Source organism: Alosa sapidissima, chromosome 14, assembly GCF_018492685.1.
Source record: "Alosa sapidissima isolate fAloSap1 chromosome 14, fAloSap1.pri, whole genome shotgun sequence".
Lineage (NCBI taxonomy): Eukaryota > Metazoa > Chordata > Actinopteri > Clupeiformes > Clupeidae > Alosa > Alosa sapidissima.
Genome location: NC_055970.1, coordinates 30,690,825 through 30,706,163, shown reverse-complemented (window position 1 = coordinate 30,706,163; position 15,339 = coordinate 30,690,825). Strand labels below are relative to the sequence as shown.

Here is a 15,339-nt window from a genome sequence, read left to right as displayed (position 1 = left end):
CCACTTAGCTAGCAAGTTTGGTTACATGCGCAGTCACATGATAGAAATCACATGATATTTTCTTTTAGAGGAATTTAAATGTTGCTTAGTCAGAAGGTCGTCGGCCTGAAACGTTATGAATTCGAGCATTACCAGGTGATAAATGACTAACTTATAACGAAGAGGTAATGGCACGGTACATTTTGGGGCAGATGTATTTTTCGTTATCTATAGAGTAACAACTAGCTGATGTAAATTAGGCTAAACTGCAATGACACAGTAGGAAGCAAATAAGCTAAGAACGTTAGCCCTTATATCGGAAACTCGCTGTTATTCATTGTTTTTTCTTATATGTATAAGAGACACATTATAAAGATGCTTATCTAATGATTGCCTTGTTTTTTGTTTAACTGTTGAGGACAGGGGTGATAGCTATTCTGTAGTCACCCATGGACCAAGGGGACACAGAACGTCTACCTGAGCGCGAGTCAACTCAGCATCAAGGTTTGTGATGAGTGTGATATTAGGTCCCGCTGTTTATCCCTGTGTCAGCAATCGGATATCTGATATAGGCTACTACTGGTATCTTTTACAGGACCTAATATGGTGACTGGAGAATCAACACGTCCAGATGACATTGCCTTCATCAATGACCAAACCATTGAAAGGTTAACAAATGGACTTATAGCTCATTATCTACCAGATCTGCAAGACTCCAAGCAAGCACTCCAGGAACTGACGTAGGCTATGCAGAGGTTTATAAACAGAATGTTACCAGAGCCCGTCCCATTGTACCGAATTTTGGATGCAGTTTCACCAGAGTTCCACTGGGGGCGATCGCCATGAGTGCAGAATGAATGGGAGTCAATGGAGCTAGACAGCTAAATTGGTCTCTTTCACCTGATTGTCGTTGACAAATCTCAGATTTGATTGAAGTTTGTATAACTTCAACATGGGTTATAGGTCAAACGTTGAGTGAACGAGTACTAATGTCCTTTTGATTTCTTACAGGTTGGGTTGTTGTTGCACATAACACGCTAGCATTGTGCTAATGAATGACGTCATTGACACATTTGAAAGGCTTTTTAGAACAATTAAGTGACTTTAAAAATATAATACTCAACCAAGTGTATTTTCTTTGCCTCCCCTTTCAAATGCAATACTCAAATTACTTGAAAAAAAAATTATATCCCAAGAAAAGTGGATTTTGAGGGGTACAGCTCCATAGACCCCCATGCATTCTGTACTCGTGGACGAGGGCCCTCATGTGGAACCACAGAAGGAACTGCAACCAGTTCAGAAACCGGAAGTTTTCCGAGAGTGGCAGTTCTCCCCTTATTAGACATTCTCTGATGTTACTGATTAGTGCTCAAGCAAGCACTGATGTTCTTTTCCCCCCTACAGCCAAAACCAAGTGATTTTGCTTGACACACTGGATCAGGAAATTACTAAATTTAAAGACTGCAATTCACAGCTTGATTTAAATTCACTGGTAAGTATGGACCTCAAAACTTGTAAAATCTTTGCTATTTTGTGTATTTGGTGGAACTTGGGAAAGAACTTGGAACAATTTGGTGTGTTAGTTCACAGAAGCAAAGATTTATCATACCAAATTGGTGAACATACGAAGAGAGATGATGGTTCTTCATGATAAGACAACTAAACTAAAGGTAAGAAAGAAACCAAGTCTAGGAGTTTAATGGTAGAATACATTTGTAGTGGACACATTGCATTCCAAGTAAATGTCATGTTTTATTTTTTGTAGAAAAAAGCTTTGAAAATTCAGCAACAGAGACAGAAAGAAACCTTGGAAAAAGAGCAACAGCGTGAAAAAGAGTTAGAGCGAGAACGGCAACTTATTGCTAAGCCTGCAAAAAGAACATAAAGAGATTCATGGTTTACCACTTCATTCACAAGATCTGCACGTGGGTACTAGGCCAATCAACTGAACACTGTGTTTGTAAATTACTTTTATTCCTCAATATAGCCAAGGTGCAGAGGCCAATATTTCATTAAGTTTCATACATTTGGCCATTAAGTCCCTCTCTATAACATCTTACAATATAGGATACACCAGCTAATGCTTACATTCAAAATGTGAGCTGAAATGACACAAACATGAAGTGACGAACAATGGAAGGTGATGTAACATGTCATTTTTACAAATCTGTTTATAGGTTTATCAGAGATTATTTGTGCTTCCATTGTATCTAGACCTTCAGCTAGCTCATCATGCTTATTGTCAGTTTACATCATAATACTGTATTTCTTGATTTTGTTGAGCAGAAGGCCCTTAATTATTAACTTGTTTGTGGTACGTCTTTACTTTAAAAAAGAAGGCTACATAATGTCATAGAGCACAATGCGAGATAATTGTCTGTATTTGTATAACACAGTAAAGCCAATTTAAAGGTTTGTAATGTTTGCAACATTTTATGTTTATGGTTCTATAGCAGACACTTTTGTCCAATGTGACTTACAATGATGGCAATAAACATTACATGAACAATTAAAATGAACAGTAAAATCATATAACCTAAAAAGGACAAATATACTAATGTAGTACACTAAATGGAAAAACACAGAATAATAACAATAAGCATCAACTAAAGAAACCACATTAATTAGTTAGATACAATGTAAACAGATGATTCTTTAGACGCTTTTTGAAGATCCTATACCTGTCGCTAGAACGAAGAACAGTGGTTAATCATTCTACCAATGAGGAATCGCAGAGGAAAAGTTGTGACTGTGACTTCCTATGGAAGACCACCAAGATCACTCAACTACTCTCATCACAGCACCACAGTGGGTGTGAGGGGGCATAGAGCTGGATCAAGGAATTAAGATAAGATGCAGACCTAGTGGCCTATTGGAATTAAGATAGCAAGGTGGAGATCTAGTGACCTAAAGGCCAGTGTGGGATTTTAATTCAATTCTGGCTGCCTGCTATAGTAAGCCAATGAAGAGAAACGAACAGATTAAAGACCAGACCCGCCGCTGCATTTTGATATTATCTGTAATTATCTCACTGCAAGCAGGTAGGCCAGCCAACAATTCATCGCCATAGTCCAGTTTGGAAAGAGCTATACGGCCTGCACCTGATGTGTGGCATATTTTGTTCGATAAGGTACTGCGCTTCCAAATAGACCAACCTGACTTGACTGAGAGTTGACTCTGAAATTTATCCGGTCATCAATTATGAAATCCAAGTTACATGCCGTTTTAGCTGAGGTCAGTGATTGAACCAAGCTGGATGCTGATCTATAGGGAATAGCTGTATCTGGGAATACCAGAAACACAGATTTGGGGAGATCTGATCTGAAGGTGTCGATCTAAATTTCATCCAAACTGAAATATCCCTGAGGTATGCAGAAATCCAATACTAAGGACAGATGAACTGGCTTGGGCTGGACTTCAGGCTGTGTGTATGCATCATTTTAAAGGACACTCACTACAATGCTTTGTAGTTCAGTTTTGTTGATGGGAAAAGTGCTAACATGGCCATCTCCCTATATTAAAACGTCTCTTACGAAAATTAACTATAATATTTTGGGGAAAATAGTATAGTAATCTTATAGGAATGATGAGGTGTTAACAATACACACCCTCAAATGTGTAGAACATAGCATAGCATTAGGTAATAGAGTGGTCGAAACATGTACGTTTGTTAAAGACATGGTCCAAGAAAGACCTGTCAAGAGCAAGCACTTGAGAGTGCAGTTTTTAACTTTCAACGTCTTTTTCTTATCTGCAAAAACCCAAAAAGGGTTCTATTTTTGGAGTTGATAACGCCTGTCACTGTGTTTACTTAGTTGTTGTAATTTATTCATCCCTTATCAGTGCTATTTTTTTTAAAAAGAAAACATATAAACATATAACTGTTCATGAATTTGTATATGGGACATTTGTCTGCAACTTGGATCCTGTTGTTAGTACCATACCAAACCAAACCCAAACTCTGCAGCACAACAGAGAATGTTCCCATTACTACCCATCCCAACCTCTAGAGAGCAGCAGAGTATATAATCTTTGACTCTTCAGGCCTCTCCAAGTGTCACCTAGCAGGCTGATCACAGATACGCAGACAGGGACAGGACAGGGGCTTAACTACAAATGCACCCCATTTTTGTGGATTTTTGAGAAAACAATTGTTTTCCTGAAAGACAACAGGCCATTGATATAACTGTGAAAGGAAATTCTCAATGCAGATAAAGGTTACATTTTAATTACACCAAACCATGGTACTGTGAATATTTGGAGATGCATTACAATTTTAAGATATTTGAAATATTGAATATTATCAAGATCTATTCATTAGAGCTGCATACACTTTGGAAAATGCTATGTAGGCCTTCTTGTTTCATATTATTCTCCCATCCTTGTTGGCAATTTGTCATAAGACACTTCTCACCAATGCCTCATCCCAAAACATTCTGCATATCATTTTTTCCCCCCAGATCAGCCATCTGATAAATATTTGATTCACTTTCCGAAATGAATCCCAAATGCTTTTGTATAGTGTCACGCTACATGACACATTTTACATACAGTAGATTCTCAACTGTACTTAAATATAGCGAATAACTACTGGTACGAAGAGATTGTCAACAAATGTAGGTTAAATAGTTTTCTTCCTCCAAACACCAGATGTCTACTCCACCTCCTGTCGCTTTTCTATAAAGTCTATTTATAATCTTACTACACGCAGGAGCGGCTCCCAAAGCAACAACATTTGGGTTACAACACCTCCCCATTCTTTCTGTTTAGGATCAGGAACTGGGCTGAAAAGTCTGGATGCAAATGCGTGCCTCAGACAGCGCCTCAATGAGGTCAGGGCGGATACGCAAAAAAGGCCACGCTTACGAAGCCAGACAACCCCGGCTAAACAGTGGTTTTCGAGGTTGGCTCCATTTCACCCTGCCCTTGGTATCGTTTAAACTTGCCTCTCAATTTAGAACTTGGCCGTAAGGGGGAAAAAACAAACCTCTTTCTCAAGCCACAACCGACTCCACAGATATTTAGCTGCATGTGGCGCAGTCGTGGGCTGTCTTCCTGTCTAAGTAAACAATGATTCACCATGGCGAGGAGTAGGAGGCTTGTGGCTACTTCTGGGACCTGCTGAGACTGGATCAACAACATAGAGCCTCAGTTTGACCCACCATAACAGGATATGGTCTTAAGGCCGTTATTACTAATTGCTGCATCATATCATTTTTTTCCCCCTTCCACACTACCATTTGGTTGGCATGGTAGTATTCAATGTGAAGCCTAAATACTGACATAGAAGATCTGGAAAACATGTTTTGTGCATCTGTACTGGGAGAAGGCCTTTTAAGTCCTCATCTTCTCAAAGAACAAGTTATATAACTTTATGTGGCCCCAGCTGTGGCGCAACTGGCTGGGGCACCTGCACCGTATGCCGGCGACCCGGGTTCGATTCCTGCCCCGTGGTCCTTTTCGGATCCCACCCCTGCTCTCTCTCCCATTCGCTTCCTGTCACTCTCCACTGTCCTATCATTAAAGGCATAAAAAGCCCCCCAAAAAAATACTTATATAACTTTATGTAACATTCACATGTCAAAGGCAAAACAAAAACAATTCTTAGTATATACAATATTATATGTTGAGTAAATATCTAGGATCCATTATACTGAATAAATCCTATTTTTAGTTTGATACTTGAATCACTGTCAGATACATTATATGGACGACCCATTCTTCTTCAAGTGTTTGTGAATGCAGACTGCATAGGTGGATGATTTCATACATGTAAGGAATGGGTCTAAATGAAACAAATTAATTCAGTGATTAAGTGGTTTTAAGTGTCCCAATACTTTTGTCTGCTGAAAAGAAATTACAAAGTGACGTTTGTGTCAGTGTTTGCATGTTGTGTGCCTTTAACTTGTTTTTCTCAAGACAATGAAATGTTTAAGGTGTTGCTGCCATATTCCGGTAAATGCCATGGTGAACCACAAAATTGAATCTTCTATTTTGTTTGTGCCCAAGGACCCAACTTAACTCCATTAGTCCAGGGTTTGTTTGTGTCAAAAGAACTGTTTTCAAACGAAACCATATAAAAGCAAGGATTTGGAAAATAGTTTTTGTATTAAAATAAGGGGAGGCCTCAACAGCCTCTATCCAGTCATCTGCACTATGTAAATATAGAAGCACGTCCTACGCAGAGAAAGTGACTTTGAAGTGGCAAGTAATTGCGGTAAGGAAAATGAGGACAATTTGATTAAGCCAATGTGCCAAGCCCTTGTTATTGCCTTGAATTGAGTAACTGAGCAGGGAAAATGTGTTATGTTGACTTGAGGCAAACTCATGCACTGACTTTGTTTTTTAAGCAGAACAAATTCTTTTTACATCAGTCTCACCTCAATGGCCATCAAGCTGCCAGTGGTTGGAGATGATGAGTGTCTGCTCAAAGACTGCAGGCTTCAGACAGCCTGTGCAACAACACTCTGAAATAGAGGGTTTAGAGGCAGACAGACAGAGGGAGGGAAGTATATGAGGAGTTATTGCTTTGTTTATGTTTTACCTGCATCTGGCAACAGATTCTGGGTGAGTTGTGAAATGCTTAACCTATATTCAATGTGGAGGCGTCGCTATGAGGCAAACAGCAGTAACCTATTTATGCTGCTGTCCATGAGAGGAATCCACAGCTTGAGGGTGTATGAAAGTGTTAGAACAGCACCTTTTCTCAGTATTTACCACAGGAGCTAAATGCCAAAACTGTATTGGCAATGGCTGCAGTTATATATGAGGGGTATAACTATAGGCAGTGAGTGCAGACAGAGCAGCTGCACTGCAGACCACAGCACACAGATATAGGGAAGAGGATTCCTTCTCCGTATCACTCAGGCTACTCAAAGCATGAGCACAGTGGCTACAACTTGTAAGTGTTTGTGCAAACTAAACAATATGTACACTTAACCTGACAACTCTCCATTGGAAAATCTTGTTTTCCCAGTTCATAATATGTTTCTGTATTTTCATTTTGTGGAGGCAACATTGTGCAGGTACAGGCTGCTTGGAAACATATGTGTCAATGCTCATTATTACTAACAGTGTGACTTCTCCTATTTCTCCATGAGGGCACTGCACTGGGGCCTCATATAACCATCTCATACCACTGGTGGACACATTTTTATAGTCTGATATGCTATCATAACGTTATTATTTTATTACTTTGCAGTGTTTTGTCTTTATGAACAGCATGTTTGAATATGCTATCCTTTTGCATAATTATGCAACTTCACATTAATCTGATCCTTATATTTACTGTGCATGTGACTTTTTTTTATTTACTTGATAGTTGGTTGACAAATAGAGGGTGCATGTAATTGTTGCCAAAACTAAATCAATATAAAAAAGTTTGTTCTCTTTATATTCAGTTACTGTTTTGCAGAGTGCATTGCCACAGTGTATTGAACCATGCAAAGACATTAAGGAGGGACTGTTTAAGAGGTCGCAAGTGTAAGCGCGGGTGGGACTAACCTGTGGTTACATAACCGCATATCTGGAGCATTTGCTCCTCAGGAGAGTACACTGCACTCAGGCGCTGAGGCACATCCTCAACACTTTTGTGGTGATGTCAAGCCCACGTCTGACCCAGGAATTACTTTTTTGTGAGGTTGTGTCAAATATTCATATGAGGTGTTAGGCCTTGCTTTTTCCATTGTCAGAGTTAATTCACAATTAAGAGAGAAGACACAAGGGCTGTACTGTCATTCCATTACATCTGAGGTTGGAAGGCTTTGTGGATAGCTGTTGTAGTGAGTCCAGTGTAAGGAACGGGTTAAGTGGGTCATCGGGGAGACTTGGTGCCAAAAACCTATAGGTCCGTTCTGACATTCTGAGGGGCTTTTAGGAAGGATTTTATTAACAGTGCTTCAAAATAATCATATGTGAAATAAAGAAAAAAGAGAAACAAGGCAGTTTAATATATTTATTGTAAAGACTGTGTGCATCAGGCATGCACTAGCCAAAATAGACACCAGGAAATTCTCAGCATGGATAGAATAGCAGCAAGCACCACATTGCATGTATAGGCTCTTCTAGCAGATACGACAGATATGTAGTTTGACCACACAACAGGGAATAACCCTGGTGAATTCCTTGGGTAAACAAATTCCTTGGTTAAGTCTGCCTTGATTTTTTTCTTCTGCCAAAGACACTGACAGGTTTTCAGATCAGCAGGGTTTACATTGCCCTTCACACTGTTAGCTGTTTGATTTGACAGTGGACACATAGGACAAATCAGGACATAGTACAAATCAGGATCATATTGCTATATGAAAGTTTATTTGTCCAAAAGCAACTGGTAATCATGCCTCATCTACAGATATATTTCACTGAATTGCAAAGTAATAATGGTTAACAGAAGCTTTTACATTGCACAAGTCACAGACCAATAGATCACTAAACATATCCATTTTTCGGCGAGTGAGAAATAATATTTGATCATATTCACTAATAAGTGTAATAACATAAGATATGTGTGGTTTAAATGATCAACAGTGCATCTAAAGAGCTCCATTCTTAAATAAAAAAAATGTACATTTCAATTCATGTATTGTACTTCAATTCAATAAACATGGCATTCTTCATGAAATACAGTTCACTTTCCATGTTATAATTGATTTCACAAATAAGGGTACATAAGCTTTTCCGGGGTGCTATATGCATGTTAAATTAATGTATCCTTCATAAATGAAAAGAAACTTATTCTGATCTGTGAAAAACATGTGAAGGTATACAAAACAATGTGTGGTGCCAACAAGTCCCTTTATATTCTTGCTTTGGCCTCAAATCATAGCAAAAAAACATAGTGTTTTGCTTGACATTCTTCACAGCTCTGCTGAAATGACCACTTTTTTTTTAGAAATAGTTCATAGAGGACTTGAGCACTCTGTTTGATTACTCAGTTTGCAGTTCATAACATGCTTGATGCGCCCTCTGTACTGCTGTCTGAATTCTCTCCACATGTCCGTTGCGTAACTTGAATGTTTAAAAAAACAAAAAAGAAAGAAAAAGCGGCAGCCCTCTCTGCCCTGCCCCTAGTTCACAGTGTTCTCAGTGCTCAACCATGCCGCCGATTTACACTACGAATCTCAATTTCCGCAACAGATGAGTTTTCAAAACTCAGTTCTTGACTCATAATAATACAGAAGTAGAGAAACAAAGCCACTTATCTACAACCCCAAATCAGAAAAAGTTGGGACGTTGTTTAAAATCCAAATAAAAACAATGTGCATACAAGTTATGTAAACCCATATTTAGCAGCAAAAAGGACATAGACAACATATCAATGTTGAAAATGCAAATGTTGACTATTTCATGGCCAATATATGTTCATTTTGAATTTGATGTCAGCAACATGTTTTTAAAAAAATGGGACAGGGGATGTTTACCATTGTGCTGCTTCACCTATTCATTTAACAAAATTCTGAAGGAACTGAGAAGACCAGTTGCTAGAGTTTTGAGAATGAAATGTCGTCCCATTCCTGCCTAATATAGGATTTCTGTTGCTCGACAGTATGAGGTATTCCTAATCCTAATCATGTTTTTTATTCCATGATGGAGAATGTCTGTGGAGAAATACTGTTTAAATACGTGCAGAATTAATTTTGGCATTGTTTTCTTGAAATATTCAAGGTATTCCCTGCAGATACATTGATGACAGTATATGTTGCTCAAAACCTGTACACACCTGTATACACCATTGATTGTGCCTTGCCATATGTGCAGGCACTAATGCACCTCCACACCGTCATAGATGTTTGGTTTCGAACTGAGTCCTAAAACAAGTTTCTTTAGCCCAGATGAGTCCATGATTTTCAAAAAGAATGGCAAATTCTGATGGGTCTAACTACAGGACCTTTTCCCAAGTTACCTCAGTTCATTTTAAAAAAGCTCAGGCCCAGATAAGACGGTGGTATTTCTGTATCATGTCTAAATACAATTTTGGCTGTCGCATGGTAAAGTTTACACTAGCATTTCTGAATTGAGTATCACACTGTACTCATATGGTTATCAGAGGCATTCCTGAGCCCATACAATGATTTTCTTTACAGAAATAGGTCTGGTTTTAATACAGCGCCATCAGGTCCAAAAGACCATGGCCATCCAATATTGTTTTTCAGTTCTATCCCTAGTTTGCAAAGATTTCTCTGGATTCTCTGAATATTTTAATATTAAACTATACTGTACTGTAGATGATGAACTCCCCAAATACTACACAATTTTATGTTAAGAACATTACAGTGACATTGTGTCATGATTTGTCCACACAGGTTTACAGTGTGATGAATCCTGAGATTCTGCCTCTCTGGGGATGCTTTTTCATAGAACTTTTTCAGCATTTTGCTACTCCTTCCCAACTTTTCTTTAAAAACGTGTTGCTGGTACCAACATCAAAATGAACATTTTCCATGAAATAGGAATTTAACATTTGATACATTGTCTGTGTCCTTTTAGAAGCTAAATATGAGTTTATGGGATTTACAGATAACATTCTTTTTATTTGCATTTTACACTACATCCCAACTTTTCTAATTTGGGGTTGTACATAGAGGTCTTTCCTGCCCTACAAGTAAAATAATGCTTAAAACACACTCAAATAGTCTCATAACCAGTTAAATAAATAATCAAAAAAGGGAAACACTTGTGTAGGAGGGTGGAAGCAATGTAGACATTACACGACTATGCTTTCCAGTTAACCATAACCCCCCTCTGTGGCCCAGGTCACACACCAACTGCTGCAGTAGATACGCCCTGCTATCACTACTGCCCCTGGTTGCCGTAACAACAGATAGTGACACAGCTCTGAAGCCTGGAGCAGTTGTGGTGTCTCGTTCTATCTAGAACCCATACTTAAGAAATGCAAAGTGACTAAGAGGGAAAACCATAATAAGCACTTAGTCCTGGCTGAGTGGGGAACTGGGGTTTGCCAGCCACCTACGTAGCCATATGTGCTCAGCAGCAGGTGGGTAGTGGGGTTTAGACTTGAGCTCACATAAATAAAGTCATGGCATGTTTTGCTTCCCATTCCCAAATATGGAATTATGATTTCATTTTTCAACCTGACATTGTGTGCAAATGGAGGAGGGGGGGCTGGAGATCAAATGACAAAGAAATATCTGTTGCAGGAGGAGTCTTTATTGAGACTGTGCAATGAATTGCAACCATCCTTGGACTGATATCAACTTCAGTAGAGGCGTACAAAGCAATAAATATAGACGATATACAATTTCAAGCCAGCATATGATGCTGTTGGATGAATAATTTACACTATAAAAAGTCTTGAGAGTTTGGTTTATAGTGAGCTGCCACTTCAGAAGTCAAGCAAGGCGGCATTCCTCCTGCATGCTGAGTATGTGATGAGTCTTGTTCTTAGCCGATCATGTGACCTAAAAGTAGAACACACATTTTGTTGTTTCATGGTGAATGACGGTAAACAGGAATGTCATCCACACACATTTCACTATTGTTCTTTCTGAAAATTGTATTATGGCATGGCTACTGAACAAAACAAGAATTCAAGCTCATATGATCACCAGGCACTGTTCTAAACACAGAATACTGACAAATTTGATTATCTACAATATAATTAGGGCATCATGCAAAACCTACTTGGCCCAGTTTGTGTTTTTGTAAACAACTCAACATACCTTTGTTTATTGTTTCAGACATTTCTGGATGTTGTTCATAATGTTTCCGTAAACAGAGTTATACAGTTGCTCCTTCGTCTTTGTTCCATCCAACTGCACTGTAATTACATAACGAATAACAAAGTCGATTAAGAGTCAAATATTTAAATGCTTCACATGATCTCAATACAGAGAAAGACAGAAACGTACGGAAAAACACAGAAACTTACCAACATCAACACCTGAGTTCTCCATGATTTGCTTGTGTTTGACATACATGGGCCAGACATGGCCATCGAACAGACCTGGTGGGTCTGGCACCGCGTAGTTCCTTGAGCTAAAAAAAAAAAATCAAAATAAAGTGTGTTTTCCCAAAGGCATGATTGCAATGTGAAGACAGCATTCCTCACTGGACAATGGCAGCTCTATAAAGACTGACATGAGGGCACAGGTTTTTAAAATGTTTAACAAAAAATGTACTTACCACCTCCTCTTTTTGCAGTCTTCGTATGGAATGGAAATGAAATAGCGTTGGTTCAGCACATCGATCAAAGGTCTGATGAAAGAGATACACATAAGGCCCTCCAATAATCTAATATATTAGGAAAGACTAAACTGTCAAAAAAAAGACAAGGATGAGGACTTACTCATAGGTGTAAAGCAGAAAGCCCTCCACAATAAGGATGTGGATGCCCTCATCCTTATGCTCGGTTCCAGGGAGTATCTCAGAATCCATGGTGTTGTTGACACCGTGTGACCTCTCAAACTTTACTGGGTTGTCCAGCCAAGCGTAGATTGTACTCATCATGGCGTCCATGTCCAAAGCAGTAATGACTATAGGGGAGCAAACAGGAAAACAGGAATGAGACCCTAATATACAATGCACTCATATAGGCGTCTTAGTTTAAAACATGCATAATGCATTAAATAAGGCGCCCATATTGCACACACACACACACAAATGACCCTTCATAGAGACCCCAGCTTACCATCATACTGCTTAAAGCCATCTTCACCAACTTCAATCTCATCTTGGGGCTGAAACATACATGAATGAGATGTACTCGTGTACATTCTACAGGGGACTTGCCTTTAGGAAGCTTTATCTCATTCATCCCTGCTTAACATATGGCCACAAAGGAATTGTGCCCATGGAGTTTTATCTGATGAATTTCCAACCACCAACATCCCTCCAGTAATTTGGCAAACAATGATATCCATTGAATATCAAATGTTAAGCAAAACAGTGACAACCAAGTAAGAGTGCCTTACTTACTGCAATTCAGTAATTTAGTGGAACAATTATTTCAGGAGCAATATTGGAATAATCACCTTGAAAAAGTCATCCTGATGAACCACACAGCAATTGGGCAAGTTCTTGATTAACTTGTTGGTGAGGGTAGTTTTACCCCCGTTGGTTACGCTGCATGTCAAAAAAAATGTTGAAACGTTAAAAAAAAAAAAAAAAAACATATGGACAGCCCGCAGGAAAGTAAACGAGCAAGTTAAGTTGAAACGGTTTCTGTTTCAAGAAGACTTGTAGGCTAAAACAGATTGACTGAATATTTTAATAATAATTACTAAAAATTAGCGGACCTATGCATTCAACCGTAACGTAACAACGAACGTTTAAAATGCGATCGGAGCCAGCAATAAAAGAATAGGCTCATGTATTTATCTAATGGCGATCATTGTTTACAAACGTTACACACTGCCAAATCCAAGCACTTCACTCCATACATTGATGAATTAACAAAAACTACTCAAAAGATAAATAACCGTCTCACGGCCAATCTTTTCTTCCTCCTTCCTCTATTAAACCACGTGCATCCATGAGGCCTACCATGCTAATTCAGTAGTGTTAGCCGGTCATTCATTGACTTACCCGCCAATGCCGATAATGTACTTCATCTTTGCAACGGTGTTAGGGCAGAAACTTGAGATAACGTCGATAAAAACCGGCGGGTGGCTTTTTGAAGGAACGCAGTGATCGGAAGAAGAAAGCTTAAAAGAGAAGGTTCAGGAAACGTCAACTAGTCGAGTCCTCCATGGCGTCGATTAGGGTGAAAGTAAAGGACGATGTCGCTCCTTTGCCAGTCTTCCACGAAGAGAGAACCTTGCAGCAAGTAACAGTGCTACACATACTACAACTTGAAATTTGATTGGGTATATAAAGAGTAGAATTTTGCGGAACAAAATTGCTACAGCCAATCACACAGCGTTGCGACCGCTAAGACCCGTTTCCTCCTCAAGGCTCCACCCAAGCTCCAAAGCCAAAAATGCAACAACAAAAAAAAAGTCTAAAAGAAAGAAAGAAGACATACCGGTATCTTCGGAAATGGCACAGAATTCAGCCTGGTTTTGTGATTTATGACACTAACAATGTTGTATCATTATCAGGGTATTTTTTTCACGTTGACGTTAATCCACATAAAAAGAACAATCCAAGAGATACATTGACTCAAAGGGAAAAAGAACATATTGTACTGAACACAAGTGGTGCTTTATCCTGCCCTCCACACACATGTGCGCGCGCCGCTATGGGGTGACCCATAGTCTTAGACCATTTTAAGAAAACTTTATTGAGGTTTTTGCGTTGAATTTTAAAAAGAAAGCATTATTTCATGGCACATGGGCATGCATGTGCATGGTTAAACAATCAAACCGTTTGGTTAGAGTAAAATCATATGTTTTTTTCGTAATGGTCTACTAGACGATTTTTCAGAAGAGAAATTTAAATTATTGCTAGTTTGTAATGGAAGGAGGTTGATAATATTTGACAGGGGACAGGGGGTGGGTGGTAATGGCGGTGTTAGCATTTCACATTTTGCTGTGATATTATGTCTTTATGTTCAGCATAGCCTATGTTACACCATGATGACAAATAGCTTTTTGGTTCAGAACTAATCACAGCTTCTTGTCACAAGGCAGACAAGTTCATTGTGCTCTTCTCAAGTGGACATGAAGCTGGCTACTGATATCACATGACACCCTGCACAAGCTACATAGGTGGTGGATACATTTTTATCTCTTTGTTCATACTTAAATATCTGTTAATATATAATAATATTTAATTCAATTTAATTTGTCCATTTAACACTTCTACCCCTAACACTCCAGTCTTTGTCGCAAAGCCTATAAATGTTGCCATCTAGTGATGGATTTTAGTAGGACATTTTGTAATTGATCAGACATACTGCAAAAGGCCTTATTTTTTCTTTGCAGAAATAGTACACTGTGCCTAAGTTTTGTATTAACAATGGGACAGAGTACACAAGTAAAGTTTCATTTGGCATGACATTGTTAAACAATCAAACCGTTTGGTTAGAGTAAAATCATATGTTCTTTTCGTAATGGTCTACTAGACATGTTTTCAGAAGGGAAATTTAAATTGTTGCTAGTTCGTAATGGAAGGAGGTTGATAATATTTGACAGGGACAGGGGGTGGGTGGTAATGGCGGTGTTAGCATTTCACATTTTGCTGTGATATTATGTCTTTATGTTTAGCATAGCCTATGTACACCATGATGACAAATAGTTTTTTGGTTCAGAACTAATCACAGCTTCTTGTCACAAGGCAGACAAGTTCATTGTGCTCTTCTCAAGTGGACATGAAGCTGGCTGCTGATATCACATGACACCCTGCACAAGCTACATAGGTGGTGGATACATTTTTATCTCTTTGTTCATACTTAAATATCTG

General features: G+C 38.8%; 2 protein-coding genes across 5 annotated transcripts; one reads left to right on the top strand and one right to left on the bottom strand.

Moving 5' to 3' along the window:
* Window positions 1-10: 10 nt before the first annotated feature.
* bloc1s6 (biogenesis of lysosomal organelles complex-1, subunit 6, pallidin) lies at window positions 11-2,394 on the top strand. 3 transcript variants are annotated; one of them, XM_042061047.1, is made up of 6 exons: window positions 11-135; window positions 403-483; window positions 575-719; window positions 1,384-1,471; window positions 1,563-1,649; window positions 1,745-2,394. In XM_042061047.1, exons 2-6 carry the CDS (start codon window positions 429-431, stop codon window positions 1,862-1,864), a joined length of 495 nt encoding a protein of 164 aa, XP_041916981.1. In that variant the 5' UTR covers window positions 11-135; window positions 403-428; the 3' UTR covers window positions 1,865-2,394. The 3 variants fall into 3 exon arrangements, with proteins under 3 accessions (XP_041916981.1, XP_041916979.1, XP_041916980.1); XM_042061045.1 differs by having other exon boundaries at window positions 38-164; XM_042061046.1 differs by having other exon boundaries at window positions 64-164; window positions 398-483.
* An 8,731-nt stretch (window positions 2,395-11,125) lies between these two features.
* Window positions 11,126-13,777, bottom strand: mibp2 (muscle-specific beta 1 integrin binding protein 2). 2 transcript variants are annotated; one of them, XM_042061043.1, is made up of 8 exons: window positions 13,522-13,777; window positions 12,969-13,059; window positions 12,626-12,674; window positions 12,284-12,470; window positions 12,121-12,192; window positions 11,867-11,973; window positions 11,658-11,755; window positions 11,126-11,396 (listed from the first exon to the last, which is right to left on the bottom strand). In XM_042061043.1, the coding sequence occupies exons 1-7, from the start codon at window positions 13,545-13,547 to the stop codon at window positions 11,664-11,666; spliced, it is 624 nt and encodes a 207-aa protein (XP_041916977.1). In that variant the 5' UTR covers window positions 13,548-13,777; the 3' UTR covers window positions 11,126-11,396; window positions 11,658-11,663. The 2 variants fall into 2 exon arrangements, with proteins under 2 accessions (XP_041916977.1, XP_041916978.1); XM_042061044.1 differs by lacking the exons at window positions 12,626-12,674; window positions 13,522-13,777.
* Window positions 13,778-15,339: the final 1,562 nt, after the last annotated feature.

Excerpts from the sequence above, each read along its gene's own strand:
- bloc1s6 (XM_042061047.1), top strand. The coding sequence starts at position 429 with ATGGACCAAGGGGACACAGAACGTCTACCTGAGCGCGAGTCAACTCAG. Across the intron at positions 1,472-1,562 it reads AGCTTGATTTAAATTCACTG|TTCACAGAAGCAAAGATTTA; the intron begins GTAAGTATGGAC and ends TTGGTGTGTTAG. Across the intron at positions 1,650-1,744 it reads ATAAGACAACTAAACTAAAG|AAAAAAGCTTTGAAAATTCA; the intron begins GTAAGAAAGAAA and ends TATTTTTTGTAG.
- mibp2 (XM_042061043.1), bottom strand. The coding sequence starts at position 13,547 with ATGAAGTACATTATCGGCATTGGCGG. Across the intron at positions 13,060-13,521 it reads TACATTATCGGCATTGGCGG|CGTAACCAACGGGGGTAAAA; the intron begins GTAAGTCAATGA and ends TTTGACATGCAG. Across the intron at positions 11,974-12,120 it reads GACTGCAAAAAGAGGAGGTG|CTCAAGGAACTACGCGGTGC; the intron begins GTAAGTACATTT and ends TTTTTTTTTTAG.